A 26,101-nucleotide genomic window follows, 5' to 3' on the forward strand; every position below is an offset into this window, starting at 1 on the left:
TGAATAGAACAAAAAGGAGAAGGAAGGATGGACTCCTTCTTCCTCTGCCCTCAGACATCAGCACTCCTGGTTCTCAGGCCTCTGGACTCAGACTGAATTATTCCACCAGCTTTCCTGATTCTCTAGCTTGCAGATAAGGGGACTTCTCAATTTCTGTAATCACACGAGCCAATTCCTATAATAAATCTCCTCATCTATATCTACATAGATCCCATGGGTTCTGTTTCTCTGGAGAGCCCCAATAAACATCGGTTCAGGGCTTTGACCACATCAAGGCCAGCATTTCTGAAACTGTGACATTTCCCTCGTACTTGTCACCTCTTGAGTGTAAAATGTCTGAAATAAGAGGGAATTGTGGCACCAGGGCAGCTGCTCCCTTTCATTAGGAAGGCAAAATTGTTTCCAGAACCATCTCCTCTCTCCCCATCAGCATTCCTCCACTTAATGTTTCAATATCCAGAGAGTGTCATGAGACCAGCTCAGCATCAAAATCAAACATGAAAGAAAAAAAAAAAAAAAGGCAAAATAATGAAAGGAGAAAAAAAAGAGTCTGCCTGCCAGAGATTTGTGAACTCACTTTTGCATACAATTCAGGGAATTTAAAAATCTTCTGCAGCCCATTGTAGCCAGCTTCAGAATCCCTGATTTAAGAAGTGGGTCACACTATCTCCAAACCTCAGCTTTCAGATCCTCACTCCTCAAAGAAAAACTGAAGAGATATCTCATTATCTGGTTTGAAGCAGCAATGTGTTTAAAGGCCAGAGGAATCAAATAAGGTAATGTATTATGAAGTGTTTTGTAAACTGTAAAGCTCTGCTTCATTTGAAGGCATAGTTCTATTGTGAGAATTTTCTTTGTTACCCGTAGATCATACACCTTGATTCCCACGTGCATCTTGTGTGTATGTGTGTGTGTGTGTGTGTGTGTGTGTAAATAAAATAATAAATGTAAGAAAAAAGGAAAAACACGAGCAAACCATTGCCAGGAAAACAGAAAATATTTTATTACTTTCCAGATTGAGAAATGATGCACTTATTTCAGTAGAAATCTATGACTCTCCTCAAGGAGCCCACTTTGGCATTCATGGCTCCCCAGTCATGGTAGCGCCTGTAGTCGCCCGGCCTCAGCAGATACTGCCTTCCCCGGTAGCTGGGCAACTCATAGAGGACCCAGGAGCCCTCCAGCACATTGAGAGAGTAAATCTCATTGAAGTGGAAGCGGTCCTGAAGAGAGGAGCAGTCCTCAGTGATCTCTATCATCTGGCCTCTGTAATCTTCCCTCTCATAAAGTCTGATTCTGTGAGAGCCAGCCTGGCCCATCCGGAGGTGGAAAGAGGAGAAAAGCAAACCATGAAATGATTCCAACACATTCATGCCATTCAGTTTGGTGAGGACCAGCTCAAGCCATTTTCAGATATATGGTAAAAATGAATTATTTCTAAATCTTTGTATACTCTTCATTTTCTTTCTTTCTTTTTTTTTTTTTTTTTTTTTGCGGTACGCGGGCCTCTCACTGCTGTGGCCTCTCCCTTTGCGGAGCACAGGCTCCGGACGCACAGGCTCAGCGGCCATGGCTCACGGGCCCAGCCGCTCCGCGGCATGTGGGATCCTCCCGGACCGGGGCACGAACCCGTGTCCCCTGCATCGGCAGGCGGACTCTCAACCACTGCGCCACCAGGGAAGCCCTACTCTTCATTTTCAATGGTGGAGATTCAGTACCTTTCCAAGATCATAAAGTGTGACTAAAAATTAAGAAGGAAATCTCACTCTTTAATATATTCAAATATTTCCCAGGATGAACTGTTAACCACGCTCAGGACACTGTACCATAGAGAAACCCAAATCTTTAAGAGCTTATTACTATTTTTGCCATTTTGTAGAATTATTTTAAATTTTCAAGCATGTGTCTTTGAACAGTAAAGTCAGTTTATGAAATGAATTACTCTACAGTGAGTTTAAAATAAATCTTGGAAAAATCACCAAGGGCTTAGATGCTTTTGTTTCTGTGGAAAGCAAAGTGAAACATCTGAAGTCTCTCAGTTATATACTTGATTTTCATTTAGTAATTTATGAATAGAATGAGGAAAAATGGGAAAGAAAAATGAGTAAGCCCAAGGACTAATTTTTAAAAAACCTTAGTGTTTTAAGACACATATGAATTATACGTAGCCTGTGTGTAAAATCTCTGCATTGCTCTCTACTGAGAAAAAGTACTTTTATTTGTCCAGGTTGGAGAAAACCAAAACATGCAATGGGAGGCAAAAAGGGGAAAGAGTCTTACAAGAATTAACCCTTGTAAAATTTTCCTTTTCAACTCCTGTCGGCTCAGAAACTAACTAGCACCTAATTATTTTTCTGTTGGATATTAGTGGTTTTTCTACAACTCCATTGTAAATGATTCCGGGTCAGGACCTCTATTTTATACATGCCCGGCGCAGCGGATACATTCTTACTCAATAAATATTTGTTGATTAACTGGTACCTGGGCAACACTTTACTTCTGTTCGAGGCAAGTTATATTGAACTAATATCCCATAGCTTACCTTTTCCCCAAACTCTCAATTATTCTAAATGATCACTACTCCAAATGTTTAACCTTTGCTTGAAACTATCCATTCTGGGTCCAAAGTCAACCAGAATGAAATGGAACGGGACTCACGTGGGGGATGAGGCGGCAGGAGCGGACGGAGTCGTTGAGGCCCATCCACTGCTGGTAGTCGGGGTAGTCGCCGCGCCCCAGGAAGTACTGGCCGCCCAGGTAGTTGGGCTGCTCGTAGATCATCCAGCAGCCGCTGTCCACCCGGATGGAGTTGCAGCGGCTGAAGCAGGGCTGCAGGTTGGAGTGGTCGCTGCTGCACTCGTAGTGGCGGCCCTGGAAGCCCCGGTCCTCGTAGAAGGTGATCTGCAGGGAAGGGAAGGACAGGGCTCAGAGGCCTGGCCTCCAGCCCGGCTGCGGGCCCCTCCCGCCGGCGCGGGGCTCACCTTCCCCATGGCTGCTGGATGCGGGGATGCGAGTTCAGTGCGGTGGGGCGGGCGCGCGGGTCTATATAGCAGGAGGGCTGCTGCGTTGGCAGGAACGACACAAAAGGGGCCCCCGGGTGAGGAGGGGATTTTCGTGTTGTCTTTTTTCTCTTTGCTGTCAGAGTCCATGGGGCTCATTGTGGGTTTTGGGCCCATTCTCTCTGGAGTTTCTATCACTAGCTGATGCTATTGAGACAGTTTGGAAAAAAAAAAAAAAAAAAGTAATTTGGGACATTGTCTATTTAATAATAGAAGTAGAGCTTCAGCCATTTCCTATATAGTCCACTCTTTTATTTGTATGGGTTGGGGAAAAACAAACAAACAAAATAAGCGGTGGAGCAAAAAAGTCAGAGTCTTAATATGGCAAATATAAATTAATCTGTAAGAAGTATGTGCCATAATATTGAATACTAACGGTTAATAAGAAGGAAATGACCTGTACTGAATACTGAAAATGTCAAATTAGTCTTTTAAGAGAGCTTCCTCATTAAAGGGTGTAAGAAATTGGAATGTTTTACCAAGAAGGTTCACAAAATTTCAAACTTTCAGTGTGGTAAAAAAACAAAAGCAGCAAACGCAGATCTTTAGTATTTGGTCTGATTTTGTTGCAGTCATACGTGGAAGTAGATTGAAGATTGGAGGTTTTATCTTGGTTACTTGTAATTCAAAAGGGAGAATAGTTTTAAGATGATTAATCTCAGAAAGGAGAACTAAAAGGGAAATTTCTAAAAGCTTAAGGAAATGAAAAAGTAATACTTTTAAAATACAAAACCAGATTACCTCTTAGGTTATTATAAAAGAAAACCAAATTCCTAGAAACCCATTTCTGGTAGGATCTTGATCCACGTTTGTTCTACGGGGAACAAGAGTACACAAAGCTTTTGACTTAGAGGAAATTAATTGCACAAACACAAAGAGGAGCTATAGTGGAATGGTGTGGGGAGAGGGAGGAATAAATATCTAGAAGTTTGGACTCTAGGAAGACTTTAGAAAGTACTTATCAGCCTGGAAGGGGATAGTCTGATGGACTGGAAAGAGCACTGGCGTGGAGGATGACCTATGCCTTTAGCCTCTTTGATGTTCCAAGAATTAGTCACAGTCCTATGTTGACTCATTGAAATACTTTGTCTTTACTTTGGGTCATAAATCTTGGTAAGTTGATATTTATCAATTAGACACCAACTATGTATAATGTGATGTTTCAGTTCTTGTTATCCAGTACGTAAAGGCATGTATTTGCAGAGTTACTTATGTTAGCCTAGTGGAATATATGCAGCCAGAATCTAAAGAATAAAAATCATTTTAATTAAAAATGAAAAAAACAAGAAAGAAAAATAATAATAAATTAAAAACACCATCATTTTGCTCAGAGCTGTTTCTGTGGGGACAGTGTTCATAGGTGAAAACAGTAAAACACGAGAACCCTAAGGCAGAGTCCCAGAGAGTGTCTAGAAAGGCAGCATGGGAAAGTCAGTGGGGACCACCACTTCAGCTGACATGCAGCTACAGCTGAAATTTAGGATCCAACTGGAGGACCAAAACAAGGGTACTTTGGGCTTGGCTTTTTCATTAACTGGGAAGAGGGAAGGCTTTTTTATTTTATTTTATTTTTTTATTTTTAATTATTATTTTTAATTTTATTTATTTATGGCTGCGTTGCGTCTTCGTTGCTGCGCACGGGCATTCTCTAATTGCGGCGAGTGGGGGCTACTCTTCCTTGCGGTGCGCGGGCTTCTTCTCATTACGGTGGCTTCTCTTGTTGCGGAGCACGGGCTCTAGGCACGTGGGCTTCAGTAGTTGTGGCATTCAGGCTCAGTAGTTGTGGCTCACAGGCTCTAGAGCGCAGGCTCAGTAGTTGTGGCGCACGGGCCTAGTTGCTCCGCGGCATGTGGGATCTTCCCGGACCAGGGCTTGAACCTGTGTCCCCTGCATTGGCAGGCAGATTCTTAACCACTGTGCCACCAGGGAAGCCCGGGAAGGCTTTATTTCAGCCTGGTGAAAGAAATAGGGAAAACCTTCTACACTTCTCATAGAATTGAAATGTGAATGCTGTGGGCCAAAATGTGGCTTAATTTCAATGCTCTACAGAAAATTCTGGGAGTGACAAATGTGTATAAAACCTAAGTCCCAACTTGTACTTAGTGTGCTAAGTGAACATAGGTTAAGACCTGAGACTCCTTGCACCTGTGGCACAGAAGCAGCGCTCTACACCAGTTGCCTGGAATGAATGATGGCAACTGTCTTTGGAGGGAGAACAAGAGAGAAGAAACACCCTGTTGTCCTGAGCTCTGGTCCAGTAACCCTTTGTCACTCTATAAATATTCACATGGTTTCAAACAAAAGTGAAGAAAAAAGAGACTAGTTCAGGTTCAGATTTTGCTGCATGCAGGGTTAATGATTTGTGTAGCTAGTGTAAATAGTCTACAAAAGGAAGTATATAAGAAATACCACTTTCCTTATTTTCTGTAACTCAGAATATTTTATGAATCTAAGTCTCATTCCACTGGGATGGAGAGAAAATTTAACTTTAGTCATTGTTGGGATTGCCTCTCCTCACTTACCTAGGCTCTATGGTTGGGTTTTGAGGGCTTACATGGTACCAAGGCGTTTCATGGTGGGGGAGGATTCACTGGAAACTACTGTGATGTCCATTGTTGGTGGCTCTCCCCAGCTTTCACACCAATGTGGAAATAAGAACAGCCTTGAGGGCTGTGGACTTGGAGATGTATTTCACTTGGCTGACACAGTGTTTCGATGTTTTTAGTAATGTTTTAGGTTGGTTCATTCTTTCCACAGTTCACCATACCACCCATTACTCCTTGTCATCTTAAAGAAGGTTGTTTCACTTACAGATATACCTCATTTTATTGTGCTTTGCTTTGATGAGTTTTGCACATACTGGGTTTTTTACAAATTGAACATTTGTGGCAGCCCTGCATCGAGCAAATCTAGCAGGGTCATTTTTCCAAGGGCATTTGCTCACTTAGAGTCTCTGTATCACATTTTGGTAATTCTCACAATATTTCAAATTTTTCATCACTATTATATTTGTTATGGTGATCTGTGATCAGTGATCTTTGATGTTATTATTGTAATTGTTTTGGGGCGCCATGAACTGCACCTATATAAGACAGAGAACTTAATCCATAAATGCTGTGTGTCCTGACTGCTCCACCGACAGACTATTCCCCATCTCTCTTCCTGCCTTGGGCCTCCTTATTCCCTGAGACACAACAATATTGAAATTAGGTCAGTTAATAACCCTACAATAGTCTCTAAGTGTTCAAGTGAAAGGAAGAGTCACGTGTATCTCACTTTTAATCAAAAGCTAGAAATGACTATGCTTAGTGAGGAAGGCATATGCTTGTTGAAAGGCAAGATAGGCTGAAAACTAGGCCTCTTGCTCCAAACAGTTAGAAGGAAATTAAAAGTGCTACTCCAGTGAACACACTAATGAAGAAACTGAAACAGCCTTATTGCCTATATGGATAAAGTTTGAGTGGTCTGGATAGAAGATCAAACCAACCACTACATTCCCTTAAGCCAAAGCCTAAACCAGAGCAAGGAGAACCTAACTCTCTTCAATGCTATGAAGATTGAGAGAGGCGAGGAAACTGCAGAAGAAAAGGTTGAAGTTAGCAGAGGTTGTTCATGAGGCTTAAGGAAAGAAGCTCTCTCCATAACATAAAAGTACAAGGTGAAGCAGCAAGTGCTGATGTAAAATTGCAGCAAGTTATCCAGAAGATCTAGCTCAGATAATTAATGAAGGTGGCTACACTAACGAACAGATTTTCAGTGTAGATGAAACAGCCTTATATTGGAAGAAGATGCCATCTAGCACTTTTATAGCTAGAGAAGAGAAGTCAATGTCTGACTTCAAAGTTTCAGAGGACAGGATGACTTTCTTTTCAGGAGCTAATGCAGCTAGTGACTTTAAGTTGAAGCCATTTCTCATTTACCGTTTTGAGAATCCTAGTCTTTTAGAATTATGCTAAATTTACTCTGCCTGTGCTCTATAAATGGAACAACAAAGCCTGGGTGACAGAACATCTTTTTACAACATGGTTTCCTGAATATTTTAAGCTCACAGTTGAGACCTACTGCTCCATGAAAAGATTCTTTTCAAAATATTACTGTCAATAACAATGCACCTGGTCACCCTGGAGCTCTGATAGAGATGTACAATGAAATTAATGTTATTCTCATGCCTGCTCATACAACATCCATTCTGCAGCCCATGGATCAAGGAGTAATTTCAACTTTAAAGTCATATTATTTAGGAAATATATTTCATAATGCTATAGCTACCCTAAATAGTGATTCCACTGATGGATCTGGGCAAAGTCAATTAAAAACCTTCTGGAAAGAATTTACCATTCTAGATGCCATGAAGAGCATTCATGATCCACGGGGAAAAATCAAAACATCAACAATAACAGGAGTTTGGAAGAAGTTGATTCCAACCCTCCTGGATGACTTTGAGGAATTCAAGACTTCAGGGGAGGAAGTAACCACAGATATGGTGGAAATAGCAAAAGAACTAGAATTAGAAGTGGAGCCTGAGGATGGGACTGAATTGCTGCAATCTCATGATAAAACTTTAATGGATGAGGAGTTGTTTCTTATGGATGAGCAAAGAAAGTGATTTCTTGAGATGGAATCTATTCCTGGTGAAAATGCTGTGAAGATTGTTGAAATGACAACAAAAGATTTAGAATATTACATGAACTTGATAACATGAACTCGATAAAGCAGTGGTAGGGGTTGAGAGGATTGACTCCAATTTTGAAAGAAGCTCTACTGTGGGTAAAGTGCTATCAAAGAGCATTGCATGCTACAGAGAAATTGTTTGTGAAAGGAGGAGCCGTCAATCGATGTGACAAACTTCATTGTTGTCTTATTTTAAGAAACTGCCACAGCCAAACCAGCCTTCAGCATCCACCATCCTTATCAAAGTCAGTAGCCATCAGCACGAGGCAAGACCCTCCACCAGCAAAAACATTATGGCTTGCTAAAGGCTCAGATGATGGTTAGCCTCTTTTAGCAATAAATTATTTTTAATTAAGATATGTACATTGGTTTTTTTTTAGACACAATGCTATTGTACTCTTAATGGATTATAGTATAGTATAAACATAACTTTTATATGCACTGGGAAACCAAAATTTCATGTGACCCATTTTATTGCGATATTTGCTTTATTGTCATGGTCTGGAACTGAACCCACAGTGTCTGTGAGGTATGCCTGTATTTACATCATCTCCCTGACCCTTGAAGGTATTGAGTTGCAACCTCAGACAAGAGTCTTCAAACTCTGCTCAGTTTCTACTAGTTTTTGCCAAATAAAAAAGCCTATGAATCAAAGCAATATTCTCAAGCATTCTTTCTTGGTCTGAACCACACTTTATTAGCAACTTGTGTATTTGAGGGGATTGAAATATTCTTTTTTAAATGTACTTTTAAAAAATATAAAATGATGTAATAATAGACAGTGCTTAGTTTTGAATTTTTGTTTTGTTTTTAATTTCAAATGTCCTTGCTTGGCAAAATAAAAATCGGCAGTCCTATGTTGGTTCCTATTTAAAGAAAATTGGTCTGGGAAATCTAAAATATTAATTTAAAAAATGTGAAAATATGATGAGCAATTTTTGGGGGGGGTCTTGTTTTTTTATAATATTGATACTTCAAAATCTTATCCTAGAGTTATTCCAGAAATTATCCCTCCAAGGGAGGAGGAACAAATTAGGGGTATGGGATTAAGAGGTACAAACTACTATGTATAAAATAGATAAGAAACAAGGATATATTGTACAACACAGGGAATTATAGCCATTATCTTGTAATAAGTTTTCAAGGACTATAATCTGTAAAAATACTGAATCACTATGTTGTACACCTAAAATTAATATTGTAAATCAACTATTCTTCAGTAAAATAGATCTAACAAAAAAAGAAAGAAAGGAAGGAAGAAAGGAAGAAAGATAGAAAGAAAGTTATCCCTGCATAGAACTCCCCACATTAGGATAAACATAGCAGTAAAGGACATGCTACAGTTCCATCCTTGCTTCTTACTGTGGGACACTGGATGCGGGTTTTTTTTAAATAAATTTTTATTGGAGTATAGTTGCTTTACAAGGTTGTGTGAGTTTCTACCATACAGCAAAGTGAATCAGCTATACGTACACATATGTGCCTCTTTTTTTGGATTTCCTTCCCATTTAGGTCACCACAGAGCACTGAGTAGAGTTCCCTGAGCTATACAGTAGGTTCTCATTGGTTATCTATTTTATACATAGTATCAATTGTGTATATATGTCAATCCCAATCTCCCAATTCATCCCACCCCCCTGGATGTGTTACTAAGTTTAATTTAGCCCCCGTTTTTTTCACAGGTGTTGTAAATAAAAGGCTTAATTTGTCCAATACATAAGCTTTTTATGTGATTGAGCTAATTTTTTTTCACCTTCAAGATAATGTCCATCAAATGGAGCTTATACTAGAAAACTATCACACTCTTCTTGTGTCACATGACATTTTTATTTTAAATAAAGTAGAATTACTCAAGCATTTTCATCCCTGTCTGCTACCACTATCATTAACTATAATGAATCTTTATTCTTCGCAGATGTGTGATTCACCAGTAAAGGCACAAAACCGACTGTAAAAGTGATTGGAACCTGGTTCCTCAACATTTCTCTTTTGGAATTCTAAAGAAGAAAAAGTCCACTTCTTGTTGGGTTGCAAGCTCCCTGTGATTCTGTGTGAAAGAAAAAAAGAGAGAGAAAATAAGACATTTATAAAATGTTTGGATTGTTACTAGAATTGCTATATGTGCATCTTAAGCGTGTTTAGCATAAGAAAAGGGCAGATTTTGTAGTTCTGGATTGTTAAAATTTCTCCTGGAGGACAGGAGAGACATTGGAGGATTCCAATGGAGGCTTATATCTCAAGACCAGTGGGCTCCAGAAAGGAATAAAGGGGCAGAAATTTAGGGGATGGAGGTGGGGGTGAGGTAGGAGGAGGGGCGAGAAAAAAGGAGGTCAGCTGAGGGAGGTCATGGTAGAGGAAGAGTGACCTGTGCCTTCCTGGTCTCCCGTTCCCCAGCCAAAGGTCCAAAGGCTGGAACTGGCTACTCCTGCGATGCAACATTTTGTCTGCTGTGTCAAAACCAGTTTTTTTCCTTTCACAGGAAACTGTTTTCATTGGAGGTGTTGTTCCAAAACAGGAAGAAAAATGTCACGGAAAGGTAAGGTATGTAATTAAGTTCTAAATGTGTATGTCATGCCAAGAAAACACTTTCCCTCCCCAAATGTTAAGGAATAAAAACACATCTCACGAGAAATATATAGATAAATGTTGCTCCATTTTTCCCCCTAGAAATGCGTCATGGGATGCCTTAAAACTTCTTAGCAACAGTACTAGATAAGCAAGTGATTACATATGTATTATTTAGCACTTGGGAAGTACTTGACCAAAAAAAGTGATTATGTATTTATTGTTTAGTGTCAGTATTTAGTATTATTTCTGTGTAGAGTTCTGTGGTGGTAGGGACAATGCCTTCTGTTTGTTTGTTTTTTCATCCCCAGTACTGTACACGGCAAGCCTATGGTAGGTGCTCAGTAAATGGTGATGTCCCTAACTCAAAGAAGGTAGGCTCCTTGGTGGCTAATAATTGGGCAGTCCATTAAAAGAAAAAATAACTGGTACTATGAGTGGGCAGTCTCACTTCTAGGTCTCTATCCTCCAGAAACTATGGCGTGTGTCGATAAAAGTATATGTACGACGATATTCGTTGCAGCCTTGTTTGGAAAAGCAAAATTGGAAAAGCCCAATCACCAGTGAATAAATGGTTAAATAATCTAGGGAACCTCCAACAATGGAACACAATGCAGCCCTTAACAGAATAAGGTACTGACCTAGATAGATGTCCATACCACATTACATTTTATTGATAAAAGCAAGTTGCAGACTAATACGTACAGCATGGTTTCATTTTTTGTAAAGAAATAAAAATATGTGTTTCATGAGATATCTGTATAAATGAGGGAAAATTCAAGAAGGGTACCCACCAAATGTGCAGAAGGGCTAGCAATGAGGTGTGGGATCAGAGAGACCCCTCTGCTTCTTTCTTTATACGATGTATAAAGTAGTAAGATTATGGGAGACTTTCACTCTTTGGAGGGAACACTTCAAGTTAAAAAGAAATTAATTTTCTACTGAAGAAAGAATTTTCAATTTTTTTTTTTAATATGCAGGGCTTCCCTTGTGAGCAAGCAGATTTTACTTCAATCAGAGGGCTCTAGAAATTATGCCTTTAAATTTGAGCCTGCTTTTTTGTAGTAGAGAACTTTTTATTGTTTGTGGTACACTGTATCAGGCAAATCTATTTAAAATATTAATGTGTATCTCATTAATTTATTTGCATTAGCTGGGCACTGTGAACAGCTGTGCAGTTTCTAAAATTCACTCAGTGTTTGGTCCAGCAGCTGTACTGGCCAAGAGGTGCACCCTGGTCAGGAGCTGTTTTAGAATAAGAAGGAGGGTCTTCAGCTGAGTCCAAAATTATGGCAATGGCTGATGGCAGCCCTGGCATTAGTTATATATTACTGTGCTTGAAAGAAAACAAAAGTACAATTCCTTATAGAGTCTAATCAGGCTTTTTCCAAATGGGCTGCCCTCACCACTCATCTGTGACTCTGTGGCTTACAACTACTTCTTGGGTCAGATGGAAACTCCTGGAATGCTCTTCCTTAGGCCCTCAGCTGAATGCCTCCCTTCTCACCAGTCACCCTATCCCATTTCTCTCCTTTGATCTGCCTTTATTTCTCAGACAGGCTCTCTCCTTTCTCCACCCCCACTTCTGAGCCTTGTTCAAAACTTATTCTACCTTGATGCTCTTCTAGAACAGACCCCGCCTCCTCTTACCACTCCTCAACCTTTAAGAGCGAGTATTTACAGGTGAATTAATTGGCACAGAATGAAAGAAAAACAGAAGCCAGGGATTGCCAACAATACAGACTAAATACTTTATTAGGTTCCAAAATGAGAAAATGGTAGTGTGAAACTATTTTAGTATAAATCCACCACCCTCCGCAAAGATCCGGCCTTAGCATCCATGGCCCCCCAGTCGTGGTAGCGCCTGTACTCTTGGGGTCGCAGTAGGTACTGCCGGCCGCAGTAGTTGGGCATCTCATAGAGGACCCAGCAGCCCTCCAGCACGTGGAGGGAGCGGACCTCATTCAGGCGGAAGCGGTCCTGGATGCAGGAGCAGTCCTCGCTCAGCTCCACCATGAGGCCTTTGTGATCCTCTCTCTCATACAGCCGCAGCCTGTGGGAGCTTGTCTGCCCGGTCCACAAAGACAAAGAGCAGAAAAAGCAAGCAAACACAATTAGAAGAAACCCAACTGTGAAAGTAGTACATATGAGGCAAACTTTGAGGAAGTCTGAATGCTAACTGCACATTTTATGTCAAAAAGGAATATTGTTAATGTTTTAGGTGTAGATAATAGTATTGCCATTGCTTAAGAAAGTTAGTAATAAATTCTGAAATGCAAAAAAAAAAAGAAGCAAGCAAAAGCAAGCAAACAAGAGATGAACTTGGCAGGTTGGGGCATGAGGGTGTCAGTGTCCAAACTGAGACTCTGAAATTGCTGTGAAAGCTTCATATGGATCTGTGTTCTACTAGCATTTAAGAAATGCTCAATTTTCTACTTCTTATGTGAGAGATGGAATTTTTAAGAAGTTCAAGGTCTGGGTTAGAATCCATCACGAACTCAAATATCTTGATTCCTAATCGTTAATTCCATAATTTCTTGATTCCTAGGTGATAAACCTACATTTTGGGGGAAAACGATACATATTTTGCCTATATTTTAATATGAGTATTATCTCCCAAAGTTATATACATATACACATAAATTTACCACTAAAACAGGATTTTAAAAAAAATCACTTCCTTTGGTGGAAAATTTGTTTAAATAGTCTGAAAACAGAATTCAACTGATTTTCCAAATTAAGAAAAATTACCTTTGCCAAAATTGGAAGATAGCTTTGAATAGCCTATATTAACTACAGAGTTTTCCATTTTTACTAGTCTGCAGTGGAAACTATCTGATTTGTTCATTATCAATTCCTTTACTATAGGTAAATATTAATTTGTTAGAAAATACTGCCTTCTTAGGCCTAAACAGCTTCCCACTTGCAGGTTTGTTTTATATCCCATTGTGATATTACATTTGTTACAGAAAAGCTTTGACTGACCTAATGGCAGCAAAGTTTAAAAACAAAACTGACTCTTTCCCTAAGTGAATTCCTTCCTCCTTATATTCTCTGCGGTTTTTGTGCCGGGATCTACCTGGACTTTGGCAGCTACCCAAAGCCCACTTAACCCTTAGGTGAACTTAAAGGAAAACGTCCCTCGCCCTAACACCCATCAATAAGAGAGTGAGGAGACTCAGGTGGCATGATTGGACTCAAGCTGAACTCACGTGGGGGATGAGGCGGCAGGAGCGGACGGAGTCGTTGAGGCCCATCCACTGCTGGTAGTCGGGGTAGTCGCCGCGCCGCAGGAAGTACTGGCGGCCCGAGTAGTTGGGCTGCTCGTAGAGCATCCAGCAGCCGCTGTCCACCCGGATGGAGTTGCAGCGGCTGAAGCAGGGCTGCAGGTTGGAGTGGTCGCTGCTGCACTCGTAGTGGCGGCCCTGGAAGCCCCGGTCCTCGTAGAAGGTGATCTGCAAAGGAAGTATAATTCAAAATTCAATCATTTGCTCCCCATAATAGATCTTGTATAGAAGCATTTTTTCCCCCCTTCATTTTATTTCACTTGTGTTCCGTTTACCTTCCCCATGGCTGGTTGACACGGATGATGCGAGTTCAGTGTGATGGGGCCCCGGCAGCGCAGCGGGTCTATATAGCAGGACGGCTGCTGTGTTGGCAAGAACAACACAAAAGGGGCCCCGGGGGTGAGTAAGGGGATTTTATGGATCCCTTTTACATGCTGCATTCAGTGGAAATGCCTGTCTAGTCTGCCGTCATTCTCTGGTATATTCTAACGCTGTCCTGTTCGGGCTCTGGATGAGTCCCTAGAGTTGCTTTTATTTGGATTCTTAGTGTTTTATAAATTTATCAGCACATCAGTCTGAACTTTTGACCTGAAACTCACGTCTCTATACATATGATTCATTTATGCCCTGTGTATTTTTGGGGAAAAAAAATCCATGTCTTTATGGAAGTGCCCCAGAATTCCAGAGAGGCTGTGGGTGAAGCAGAATGCCACAAGCACTAATTTTCCTGGGCCACGGAGACCACTCAATCTTTTTTTTTTTTTTTTTTTTTTTGTGGTATGCGGGCCTCTCATTGTTGTGGCCTCTCCCGTTGCGGAGCACAGGCTCCGGACGCGCAGGCCTAGCGGCCATGGCTCACGGGCTTAGTTGCCCCGCGGCATGTGGGATCTTCCCGGACCAGGGCACGAACCCGTGTCTCCTGCATTGGCAGGCGGATTCTCAACCACTGCGCCACCAGGGAAACCCGAGACCACTCAATCTTAAAACTGCTTTCTTCTCAGGACTTGTCAATCCAGTACAGGACACAAATCTAGATTCTGGTTTTTGCTAGTTTTGACAATGCTTTAAGGCATAGCTTTTAACTTCCTCTTTGGTGGGTACGCTTCATATAACTGGAAACCAGCCCCTCGTAGCCGACTTGTGATAAGAACCAAAAGAAAGGTTTTTATGACCATTGGGTTCAAGACTGAGAAGTATATTGCTTTATAGATTGCTTTCCCTTTACCAGGGGAAGGCAGTAAAGCTTCGTGGACTCAGAATGTCCACTTAGTAGCCACATGAACTTGGCAAGCCACACAACCTCTCAAGAGCAGGAGTTATTTCATAATACTTATCTCATGGGGTATAGTATCTTAAATGAGAGAGAGAACGAAAGAAAGAAAGAAAGAAAGAAAGGGCCTGCAGCCTCTAATATTTGAAAGCTGGCCTGGCCCTCAGAGTTAGGCCATATTTCCCTATTAGACATAAACAATCTCACAAAATACCAACTGAGGCAAGGTTACACTGAGACCATGATGAAATGAGACAAAATAAGTCGACTTCATAATTTTGTCTAAGCATAGGCAAAAACAAAGCAAACGTGCCACCCACAAAACACCAGACACAGGCCCTCTCTCAGCCAAAATGATTAACTGCTACTTCTTTATCAATTGCAGCTTAATCCTTGTTCTTTGCTCCCTTCCCCATGACTAGATCTATTAAGATATCCAATCATAAAATTACCCTTGCTGTCTGACAACGTCCAATTAAGTGAACTCCTGCTTTTTATTTTATTTTATTTTTTTTGTGTGGTATGCGGGCCTCACTGTTGTGGCCTCTCCCGTTGCAGAGCACAGGCTCCGGACGCGCAGGCTCAGCGGCCATGGCTCACCGGCCCAGCCGCTCCGCGGCATGTGGGATCTTCCCGGACGGGGGCACGAACCCGTGTCCCCTGCATCGGCAGGCGGATTCTCAACCACTGCGCCACCAGGGAAGCCCTTTATTGTTTATTTTATGTTGTTTTCGCCGCACTATGCAGCACGTGGGGTCTTAGTTCCCCGACCAGGGATTGAACCCGTGCCCCCTGCAGTGGAAGTGCGGAGTCCTAACCACTGGACCACCAGGGAAGTCCAACTTCTGCCTTTTTAGGCACTTCCCCAAGTCACCCAACCAAAGTACAAGTCCTATCATAGTTCTTTCTAACCCTCTTACCGAGACAGTCCATACTTCCCCATGGTGTATGTTCTCTCCGTCACTGTAACCAGTAACAAACTCCTTTGTTTCACAACAAGTGTGTCTGGTGGCTTTTAGCTAAAGGACATTGACCTGAATAAATGGGCTTATGTGTTTAATGTGTTTGGCACATACTTGGCACAAATGAGCGCTGAAAAAATGTTTGATATTAGTAATAGTGAGACATTATTAAGGATGACTTCAGCCCATTTGCCTCTCTCAGAAATGTTGAATCCTCTCAAAGATGCCTGAAAAATGTCTCATCACAAAGCCATTTTGTGGTAAAAATGTAGATTTGGAAGGACCTTTAGAAATCATCTAGTGTTTTTCAAACTCCAGGGTGCTGTAAGAATCACCTGTGCTTATTAAAAATGCTAATTGCCAGGCTCTACCCTCTTCTGAGACTCTGCATCATTAGATCTGGAAAAGACTCTAGGAATCTGTATTTTTAACTGGCAGCAGCAGGCTGTTCTGGGACCAAACATGAAAAATACTACTCAGATCTATTCCTTCTTCTTTTCTTTTCTTTGTGTATATGTGTGTGTGTGTAACTGATTTACAGTGTTTTGTTAGTTTCAGGTGTAGCGATTCAGTTATACATATATTTATATCTATTCTTTTTCAGATGCTTTTCCCTTATGGGTTATTGGGTATAGTCCCCTGTGCTATATATGAGGTCCTTTTAGTTTACTATTTTATGTATACTAATGTGTACATGTTAATCCCAAACTCCTAATTTATCTCCCTGCCTAACGGCCCTGCCATCCATCTTTACTTTTGTATTCTCACTAACTGGAAAAATGAACTGGCCCGTAAAGTTTACTCAATAAATATCTGCGGGATATGAGCGTTATTCCCTCGTTGTAATAGTCCACAGGACCTCTTTCAAATGCTCAGCACAACAGGCCTACACACTCACATCAAAGTTCAGCATTTGCAACTTTCAATGTGTAGGATGACACAAGCACCCTGCATTTGATCTATTTAATGGGCATTTATAATAGGCGAGATGAGTAAGCAAAAGAGAGAAAACAGAACTGTGCTGTCCCCTAAGCCCTCTGCTCCTTCGTACTTCTAATTTTATGTCTCCTGAGATGCCAAATTACTGTTACAACAGCAGTGTCCAATTCCAGAGTTTTGCTAGTGTCTGAGGTCCAGTCAACTGTTGACTTTACTACCCACATGCTTGCTTCCTAGTATTGATAATTAACGTAGCATTTGTATCATATACGTGCTTGGTTAAATGAGAAGAGGTCATTTGGTTGGCGGCAATGTAGACCAAACTCTCCCAAACAAGGAGACTGGGTAAGGACCCGGAGATCACCATCATAACACCAGCCTCTGGTTCTCTGTCTCGGCTTGTCTTTGATGGTCATTCAGTAACTGACATGAAGACAGGAAGCAATCATTGACCCACCTCTGCTCAACTCCTATGGCATTCCTCTTGGAACAAATGAATTTTCATATTAAAAATGTGAAATAAAATTCATATTTTATGGCAAGGCAAGAACAATTTCAAGATAAAAATTCTTTTCTGCCCTTGGGCCTCCCCTCTCCCCCCAGCATTGTGTATCTGCATTATATATCAACCAAACCTCCCCCATCATCAAGAATACCTGCTCAACCATAAACAGCAACATTGTCCTAGCACCAACAAGGCAACTCCTTAAAATATAACATTCCTTCTTTTTCTAAAAAATAAATAAATAAATAAATATTTATTTATTATTGGCTGCATTAGGTCTTCCTCGCTCCACCCAGGCTCTCTAGTTGCAGCTAGCGGGGGCTACTCTTCGTATGGTACACGGGCTTGTCATCGTGGTGGTCTCTCCTGTTGCGGAGCACGGGCTCTAAGCGTGCAGGCTTCAGTAGTTGTGGTGCGTGTGCTTCAGTAGTTGTGGCTCGAGGGCTCTAGAGTGCACGCTCAGCACACAGGATTAGTTGCTCCGCGCCATGTGGTATCTTCCTGGACCAGGGCTCGAACCTGTGTTCCCTGCATTGGCAGGTGGATTCTTAATCACTGTGCCACCAGAGAAGTCCAACATTCCTTCTTGATCTTGTAAATGGTCATGTGACACACCACGATGGCGTTTACATCTGGATTATGTAAACTGTTAATAACATGTTAATAACATGTCATTTAATGTACAGCCGTCTGTCTCAAAAAACTTATATATACACTGTGTCTTGACTTCTAACAGGCAGAACAGTTCTCAGAGCTTCCTGAGGTGCTCTTCCCAGGTCATAATCCTCAGATTTGTCTCGAATAAAATTTTCCAATTCTTTCTTAAATTGACTGATTAATTTTTCATCGACAAGAACAATACATCTCAGGACTTCCCCGGTGGTCCAATGGCGAAGACTCCGCGCTCCCAATTCAGGGGGCCAGAGTTCGATCCCTGGTCGGGGAAGTAGATCCCACATCCACGCTGCAACTAAGAGTTCGCACGCTGCAACAAAGAAGTCCGCATGCTGCAATGAACATCCCGTGTGCCGTAACTAAGACCTGGCGCAGCCCAAAATAAATAAACAAAAATAAAATAAATATTTGAAAAAAAGAAACAAAAACAATACGCCTTCTCGTTTAAGCAACAGGTGGTTGTGACTGTCAGTTTTGCTTTAACAAACCCACAAAGAAGAATATTTGAACTCCAAAAGTCCAGAGGGAATGGAATAAGACACCTGCTTACATCAGGACCTACCCCTTGAAAATGGGGAAGGAAAGCTGGAGAGGGAACCCATAGTGAGGAGAACATTTTGTGAGGGTGTAGTTCAATAGAGTGAGTCTTGACAGCTTTATGGAATAGCTTCTACTTCAGTTTCTGTGCTTGGTGGAACTTTTATAAGGTTAGTCCAGAAGACACTGTGGATTCAAAGGGAGAAAAGAGGGGAAAAAAGGGAAGAAAAAGCTTTAAAATCTGGACGTAAAACAAACTAGGATATATAGGAAATACTCGTGTGTGTAGGGTATGTAGGCTGATACCAGGGTTATCTCGAATTGTTGGTTCATCTTCATGGGGAGGTTAGTGGGATCCTGTAGGGTATCCCTTCTCTACTTTCACCTCAGACACTCATCTCTTCAAGGTACCAGTGTTTAGAGAGAGGATAGAGAGCAGGAGGAAGGGTAGATTAGGAGATAGTTTGGGCATGATGTCTTCCCCCGGCCACCCCCCACTGTTGACCTTTTCTTTAAGTTGGGATTAGAGGGTAGATAGCATTCTCTGCCTGTGCCCCAGGAAGGGAAGCAACTTGCAAACTTGATCAATGAGATCCAAAGTCTCTAATTTTATGTGCCTTCAGTTCAGGTGTTTTAGGATAATTTCCATGTCTGATGCCTGTGATTTTATGCCTACTAGGCAAATAATGTAAAACTTGGCACTCCAAGAAGCTTTTGGCTTTCTCATTCATGTTTGCTGTATTATTATTGGCAAACAGAGAACCCTGGCTAATGTCTCCAGGAAGCCAAAGCTAGTTTTGGAGTTTAAAGGTTAAAGAACTGAGATTTAGGAACAATTAATATCAAATAATACAAGAATCTATTTTTCCAGGGAAGGAACCTTTAGAAAGAGCCTTACCATGTGCCCCAGTTTTCCTGGAACGGTCCTAGTTCCTGCTTCTTGCTCCAGTGTAATCCTTAATAGAACACACTCACACTCACACTCAAATATGACTCAGGATAAGCACGAAATTATATGCTTGCTCTGGTAATAGCCACTTGGGTGGTGGATATGGAGCCCTTGAAGACGTGAGATGGAAGGAGACTCTACAGAGAATGAACGACCATGTGGGTACATCTAAGGACAGAGAAGAGAGTTGCAAGGGAAGGAAAGAGCAGACCACCCAGCAGCAGGTTGGAGCTTGCAGACTAGAGCAGGGTCATCCAATATTAAACTTGATATTGTTGTGCTGTTGTGATCTAAACTTGCATCTCTCCCCTCACAACCTCTATAATAAAGCTGGCTGTACACATTAATGCTTTATGTGAAAAATGGTTCATTAATTCAAGGAAAAGGCACTATGTCTCCACTTTAGGTCAGTGTGGATTCACTCCATGACAAGGCAGGAGTTCAGAGTGGAGAGTAACTGGGAAAAGCATAAACAACTCATCTCCTCTCCAGAATTCCAAGAAACATTGGGTATATGTGTGTTGGAAGAAGCGGGTACATAAGCCTCCCATCTGCTGTGAGATGAGCTTTGAGCCATTTATTAGAATCTCAAAGGATGGGGTACTTCAGGTGAATTTTGACCTGAAGCTGTCAGCTTTACTGGGGAACTTTATAAGAAACAGTCCTAAGAACCGTATTTAATTATCACAGGATGTTACTGAGGACGTTGTTTACTCGGTATCTTCCTTACTAGGACCCACAAGAAAATTTTCTTTTAGGTTTCAGTACTGGGAATGGTTAGGCTAGTCTTGAATAATTAATTTATTTGTCTTATGGACTCTGTCAGTCATGGAACTGATCATGTTTCCTTCTATGTCTTGGCTGCTGGATCCAAATCTGCTTCTAACTTCAGCCACCAAAGTGCCTTTATAGCAGCCAGTTTGGGCTCAAACTTCACTCCTGGCTCCATCTCTCTCTCTCACTCACTCTTGTGTTTCTTCTGACCCCATTTTTTCATTCCCCTATTTTTAATTTCTTTAATTTATTATGCTGTAATTTTTTATTAGTGACCTTAATCTATGTTTTTAAAATAAAGAAAACAACGCAATCAAACAAGCAAACTTCTCCAGTAAATTTTAGTACCCTATGTTTGATTTAGTATTATTTTTCTTTATTATTATTACTATTATTATTATTTGGGCTGCATTGGGTCTTCATTGCTGTGTGCAGGCTTTCCCAAGTTGTGGCCAGCATGGGCTACTTCTCATTGCGGTGCCTGCGATTCTCATTGAGGTGGCTTCTCTGGTTGCAGAGCACGGGCTCTAGGTGCATGGACTTCAGTAGTTGCAGCACGCAGGCTCAGTAGTTGCATGATGCGGGCCCTAGAGCATACAAGTTTCAGTACTTGTGGCATGAGGGCTGTAGAGCTCAGGCTCAGTTGTTTTGGGGCATGGGCTTAGTTGCTCCATGGCACGTGTGATCTTCTCAGCCCAGGGATGGAACCCGTATCCCCTGCATTGGCAGGAGGGTTCTTAACCACTGCACCACCAGGGAAGTCCCTTATTTTTCATATATGGTCACAGTACTTTACTCCTATTAAAATGATGGGAGGCAGGCACTTCCCTGACAGTCTAGGAGTTAAGACTCCATGCTTCCACTGCAGGGGGTGTGGTCTCGATCCCTGGAAGGGGAACTAAGACCCACATGCAGCATGGCCAGAAAAAAAGAAAAAAAGATAGGAGGCAGAGTTTTCCTATGTGCATATGGTTTTTGGTAAATATCCTGAAAATTTTGTACAAAGCACATATAGCAAAGATACCATGAATTCTATTGGGAAATCTCATGGAGGTAGGAGGTATTGGAAATAGGAGAAAAGGGATGGAGGCTGTTAGAAGGATAAGGAGTGCAGTAGGTAAGAGGACCAGTTCATTTATTTGTTTGTTTATGGAGCTAAAGTAAGAGTCTAGATGAGAATGGCTTTCCGTTTCAATTAAGACTTGGACTGTATAGTGAAGATGGTGAGGATAACCTGGAGGGATAACTTGAGGTGTTTCAATAAGTACTTGTTTATTATTGTAACTGTAAGTATATCCTTGTAAGATTAACCACAGATGGGTTGAGCCCAGTTGAACTGAACTTTGAGCCTACATGGCCTAGCCTTTAAAAGAATGCTGGCAATAATATCCTCTACTTAATTCCCCTTATAAGAGGTTGTTACCCATCTTGAAAACATATGTTATCATGTGTGGTCAAGTGCCATTATTGCTTTTGAAGTCCTAATAGATTCAAAGAAAGGCAGGACTCTATTAGTGCCAGAAACACAAGCTAAATGTTTTATTAGATTCTAAAGGAGAAAAGTGGAGAATGAAAATACTTCAGTAAAAATCTGTCACCCGTCTTAAAGAACCAGCTTTGGCATTCATCGCCCCCCAGTCAAGATATCTCCTGTACTCCCCTGGCCTCAGGAGGTACTGCCTTCCCCTGTAGTTGGGCAGCTCATAAAGGACCCAGGAGCCCTCCAGCACATTGAGGGAGTGGATCTCATTGAGGTGGAAGCGGTCCTGAAGAGAGAGACAATCGTCTGTGATCTCTGACATTTGTCCTCTGAAGTCATCTCTCTCATAGATTCTCATTCTGTAAGTGCCGGAGTGCTAGGGGGGCAGACAGAAAAGAAAAAGTAAGTGAACACAAATAGAGAGAAATTAAAGTTCCTTTAGCCCAAGTCTGCTTTCACCACAACCATGTCGCAGAGTTAAGGAGCCTTCCTGGTCCACATCGCCCACCCGTGAATCTCACGGTGGATGGGCTAAGCTAGGAACAGAACTTAGCATCTCTTCAACTGCTAAGCACCAGTCTCTGTCCTTGGGAATTTAGGTTTGTCTAAAATAAAAGTGATCATTTTAGTGCTTCTTATTAGAGAACGTCCCTGTCAAAGGAGAAAAGTGAGCGTCATTGGAAAGTGAAGCCTCATTTGATATAGTACCCTTGTTATAAAGGAATCAACATTTAGCTATTTTCTGTAAGACTCATGTTTTGGTTTTCATGCATACTATGGATTATTAAGCTCTTGAAAAAAATAAGATGACACATCTTCTCTACCTCTGTTTTCATCATTTCATTTTCAGTTCAAATTTCCACCTATGTGACCCTTAAGCCTCCTTTCTGGCCTCCTACCCTTCACTTCCTGGTTCCCTCAGCAGCAGGAATGGTCTTCTCGCAGCTCTGTTTGGATGACACCATATCTCATTCTCCCGCACTTCTGCACATTCTTCTAAGAACTCTGCCATCACTCTCTAGGAAAGACTGAATCTCAAACTTTAGTTTTGGATGTGGCCTTTCCTCTAATTTCTACCTCTAGGTGAGCTAATAGGTCCTGCCTACAAAATCAGAATAGAAGCCAGGGGGCCTCTCTTCTCTAGGAGGATAATCAAATAGAAAAGTAAGCCAAAGCAAGCAAAAGTATTGTTATCAATTAAACAGAACCAGATTGTATTTATAAGTTGTGCTGTATTGGATTCCTGAGTTGATATGGCTTGGAATGACCGCTTTAAGAAATTATATCTTGGAGTGGGAGTTTGGGGTTAGCAGAGGCAAACTCTTCTATACAGAATGGATAAACAACAAGGTCCTACTGCATAGCCCAGAGAACCATATTCAGTATGTGGTGAAAAACCATAATGGAAAAGAATCTAAAAAAAAGAATGTATGTATGTATAACTGAATCACTTTGCTGTACAGCAGACATTAACAGAACATTGTAAATCAACTATACTTCAATACAAAAAAAAAGAAATTGTATCTCGAACAGATGATAACATCAGTCTCTTCTATGTTCTGCTTTTTGTTAATGAGCCTTTTCATTTTTTTTTTTTTTTGCGGTACGCGGGCCTCTCCCTGCTGTGGCCTCTCCCGCTGCGGAGCACAAGCTCCGGACGCGCAGGCTCAGCGGCCATGGCTCACGGGCCCAGCCGCTCCGCGGCATGTGGGATCTTCCCAGACCGGGGCACGAACCCGTGTCCCGTGCATCGGCAGGCGGATTCTCAACCACTGCGCCACCAGGGAAGCCCGAGCCTTTTCATTTTTGATTCTGTTTAAAACATGAAAAACTAGGAATATGTGATTTAAAAAAAAAACCACCACCAGAGTTCCTGAAGAATGGCTTGCCATCTGGGACACCCTTCCCGAATGGACTGCATGCACTGGGCTCGCTCCCCCTTTCTGCTCTCCAGTTGGAACGATTTGGTTGAAGGATGACAGTTTTTAATGGCTTTGATTTCTAAAGACAGGAAGGCAAAGGCAGAGCCACACTCACCGGGGGGATGAGGCGGCAGGAGCGGATGGAGTCGTTGAGGCCCATCCACTGCTGGTATTCGGGGTAGTCGCCGCGCCGCAGGAAGTACTGGTGGCCCTGGTAGTTGGGGCGCTCGTAGATCATCCAGCAGCCGCTGTCCACCCGGATGGAGTTGCAGCGGCTGAAGTAGGGCTGCAGGTTGGGGCAGTCGCTGCTGCACTCGTAGCAGCGGCCCTGGAAGCCCCGGTCCTCGTAGAAGGTGATCTGCAAAGGAAGTATAATTCAAAATTCAATCATTTGCTCCCCATAATAGATCTTGTATAGAGGCATTTTTCCCCCCTTCATTTTATTTCACTTGTGTTCCGTTTACCTTCCCCATGGCTGGTTGACACGGATGATGCGAGTTCAGTGTGATGGGGCCCCGGCAGCGCAGCGGGTCTATATAGCAGGACGGCTGCTGTGTTGGCAAGAACAACACAAAAGGGGCCCCGGGGGTGAGTAAGGGGATTTTATGGATCCCTTTTACATGCTGCATTCAGTGGAAATGCCTGTCTAGTCTGCCGTCATTCTCTGGTATATTCTAACGCTGTCCTGTTCGGGCTCTGGATGAGTCCCTAGAGTTGCTTTTATTTGGATTCTTAGTGTTTTATAAATTTATCAGCACATCAGTCTGAACTTTTGACCTGAAACTCACGTCTCTATACATATGATTCATTTATGCCCTGTGTATTTTGGGGGAAAAAATCCATGTCTTTATGGAAGTGCCCCAGAATTCCAGAGAGGCTGTGGGTGAAGCAGAATGCCACAAGCACTAATTTTCCTGGGCCACGGAGACCACTCAATCTTAAAACTGCTTTCTTCTCAGGACTTGTCAATCCAGTACAGGACACAAATCTGGATTCTGATTTTGCTAGTTTTGACAATGCTTTAAGGCATAGCTTTTAACTTCCTCTTTGGTGAGTACGCTTCATATAACTGGAAACCAGCCCCTCGCAGCCGACTTGTGATAAGAACCAAAAGAAAGGTTTTTATGACCATTGGGTTCAAGACTGAGAAGTATATTGCTTTATAGATTGCTTTCCCTTTACCAGGGGAAGGCAGTAAAGCTTCGTGGACTCAGAATGTCCACTTAGTAGCCACATGAACTTGGCAAGCCACACAACCTCTCAGAGCAGGAGTTATTTCATAATACTTATCTCATGGGATATAGTATGTTGAATGCGAGAGAGAATGAAAGAAAAATGAAAGAAAGAAAGAAAAAAAGAAAGAAAGAGAAAGAAGAAAGAAAGAAAGAAAGAAAGAAAGAAAGAAAGAAAGAAAGAAAGAAAGAAAGAAAGAAAGAAAGAAAGAAAAAAAGAAAGAAAGGAAAAAAGAAAAGAAAGAAAGGAAAAAAGAAAAGAAAGAAAGGTCCAGCAGCCTCTAATATTTGGAAGCTGGCCTGGCCCTCAGAGTTAGGCCATATTTCCCTATTAGACATAAACAATCTCACAAAATACCAACTGAGGCAAGGTTACACTGAGACCATAATGAAATGAGACAAAATAAGTTGACTTCATAATTTTGTCTAAGCATAGGCAAAAACAAAGCAAACGTGCCACCCACAAAATACCAGACACAGGCCCTCTCTCAGCCAAAATGATTAACTGCTACTTCTTTATCAATTGCAGCTTAATCCTTGTTCTTTGCTCCCTTCCCCATGAGTAGATCTATTAAGATATCCAATCATAAAATTACCCTTGCTGTCTGACAACGTCCAATTAAGTGAACTCCTGCTTTTTATTTTATTGTTTATTTTATGTTGTTTTGGCCGCACCATACAGCACGTGGGGTCTTAGTTCCCCGACCAGGGATTGAACCCGTGCCCCCTGCAGTGGAAGTGCGGAGTCCTAACCACTGGACCACCAGGGAAGTCCAACTTCTGCCTTTTTAGGCACTTCCCCAAGTCACCCAACCAAAGTACAAGTCCTATCATAGTTCTTTCTAACCCTCTTACCGAGACAGTCCATACTTCCCCATGGTGTATGTTCTCTCCGTCACTGTAACCAGTAACAAACTCCTTTGTTTCACAACAGGTGTGTCTGGTGGCTTTTGGCTAAAGGACATTGACCTGAATAAATGGGCTTATGTGTTTAATGTGTTTGGCACATACTTGGCACAAATGAGCGCTGAATAAATGTTTGATATTAGTAATAGTGAGACATTATTAAGGATGACTTCAGCCCATTTGCCTCTCTCAGAAATGTTGAATCCTCTCAAAGATGCCTGGAAAATGTCTCATCACAAAGCCATTTTGTGGTAAAAATGTAGATTTGGAAGGAACTTTAGAAATCATCTAGTGTTTTTCAAACTCCAGGGTGCTGTAAGAATCACCTGTGCTTATTAAAAATGCTAATTGCCAGGCTCTACCCTCTT

At 41.8% G+C, this 26,101-nt stretch overlaps 3 protein-coding genes across 4 annotated transcripts; all 3 read right to left on the reverse strand.

Moving 5' to 3' along the window:
* Nucleotides 1–1,037: 1,037 nt before the first annotated feature.
* LOC131749004 (gamma-crystallin D) lies at nucleotides 1,038–2,990 on the reverse strand. The gene is made up of 3 exons (XM_059051468.2): nucleotides 2,982–2,990; nucleotides 2,659–2,901; nucleotides 1,038–1,310 (listed from the first exon to the last, which is right to left on the reverse strand). Exons 1-3 carry the CDS (start codon nucleotides 2,988–2,990, stop codon nucleotides 1,038–1,040), a joined length of 525 nt encoding a protein of 174 aa, XP_058907451.1.
* Nucleotides 2,991–12,089: 9,099 nt separating this feature from the next.
* Nucleotides 12,090–13,866, reverse strand: LOC131748998 (gamma-crystallin C). The gene is made up of 3 exons (XM_059051455.2): nucleotides 13,858–13,866; nucleotides 13,508–13,750; nucleotides 12,090–12,362 (listed from the first exon to the last, which is right to left on the reverse strand). The coding sequence occupies exons 1-3, from the start codon at nucleotides 13,864–13,866 to the stop codon at nucleotides 12,090–12,092; spliced, it is 525 nt and encodes a 174-aa protein (XP_058907438.1).
* A 7,907-nt stretch (nucleotides 13,867–21,773) lies between these two features.
* On the reverse strand, nucleotides 21,774–24,068 carry LOC131749012 (gamma-crystallin B). Of its 2 annotated transcripts, XM_059051489.1 has the most exons (4): nucleotides 24,060–24,068; nucleotides 23,707–23,953; nucleotides 22,537–22,546; nucleotides 21,774–22,032 (listed from the first exon to the last, which is right to left on the reverse strand). In XM_059051489.1, the coding sequence occupies exons 1-4, from the start codon at nucleotides 24,066–24,068 to the stop codon at nucleotides 21,774–21,776; spliced, it is 525 nt and encodes a 174-aa protein (XP_058907472.1). The 2 variants fall into 2 exon arrangements, with proteins under 2 accessions (XP_058907472.1, XP_058907462.1); XM_059051479.2 differs by lacking the exon at nucleotides 22,537–22,546 and having other exon boundaries at nucleotides 21,774–22,049; nucleotides 23,711–23,953.
* Between the last annotated feature and the right edge of the window lie 2,033 nt (nucleotides 24,069–26,101).

This window comes from Kogia breviceps, chromosome 2 (assembly GCF_026419965.1).
Source record: "Kogia breviceps isolate mKogBre1 chromosome 2, mKogBre1 haplotype 1, whole genome shotgun sequence".
Classification (NCBI taxonomy): domain Eukaryota; kingdom Metazoa; phylum Chordata; class Mammalia; order Artiodactyla; family Physeteridae; genus Kogia; species Kogia breviceps.

Coding starts and splice junctions, on each gene's coding strand:
- LOC131749004 (XM_059051468.2), bottom strand. Junction 1,311..2,658: donor CCTGCCGCCTCATCCCCCAC/GTGAGTCCCGTT, acceptor CGGATGGGCCAG/GCTGGCTCTCACAGAATCAG.
- LOC131748998 (XM_059051455.2), bottom strand. Junction 12,363..13,507: donor CCTGCCGCCTCATCCCCCAC/GTGAGTTCAGCT, acceptor TGGACCGGGCAG/ACAAGCTCCCACAGGCTGCG.
- LOC131749012 (XM_059051479.2), bottom strand. Junction 22,050..23,710: donor CCTGCCGCCTCATCCCCCCG/GTGAGTGTGGCT, acceptor CTGCCCCCCTAG/CACTCCGGCACTTACAGAAT.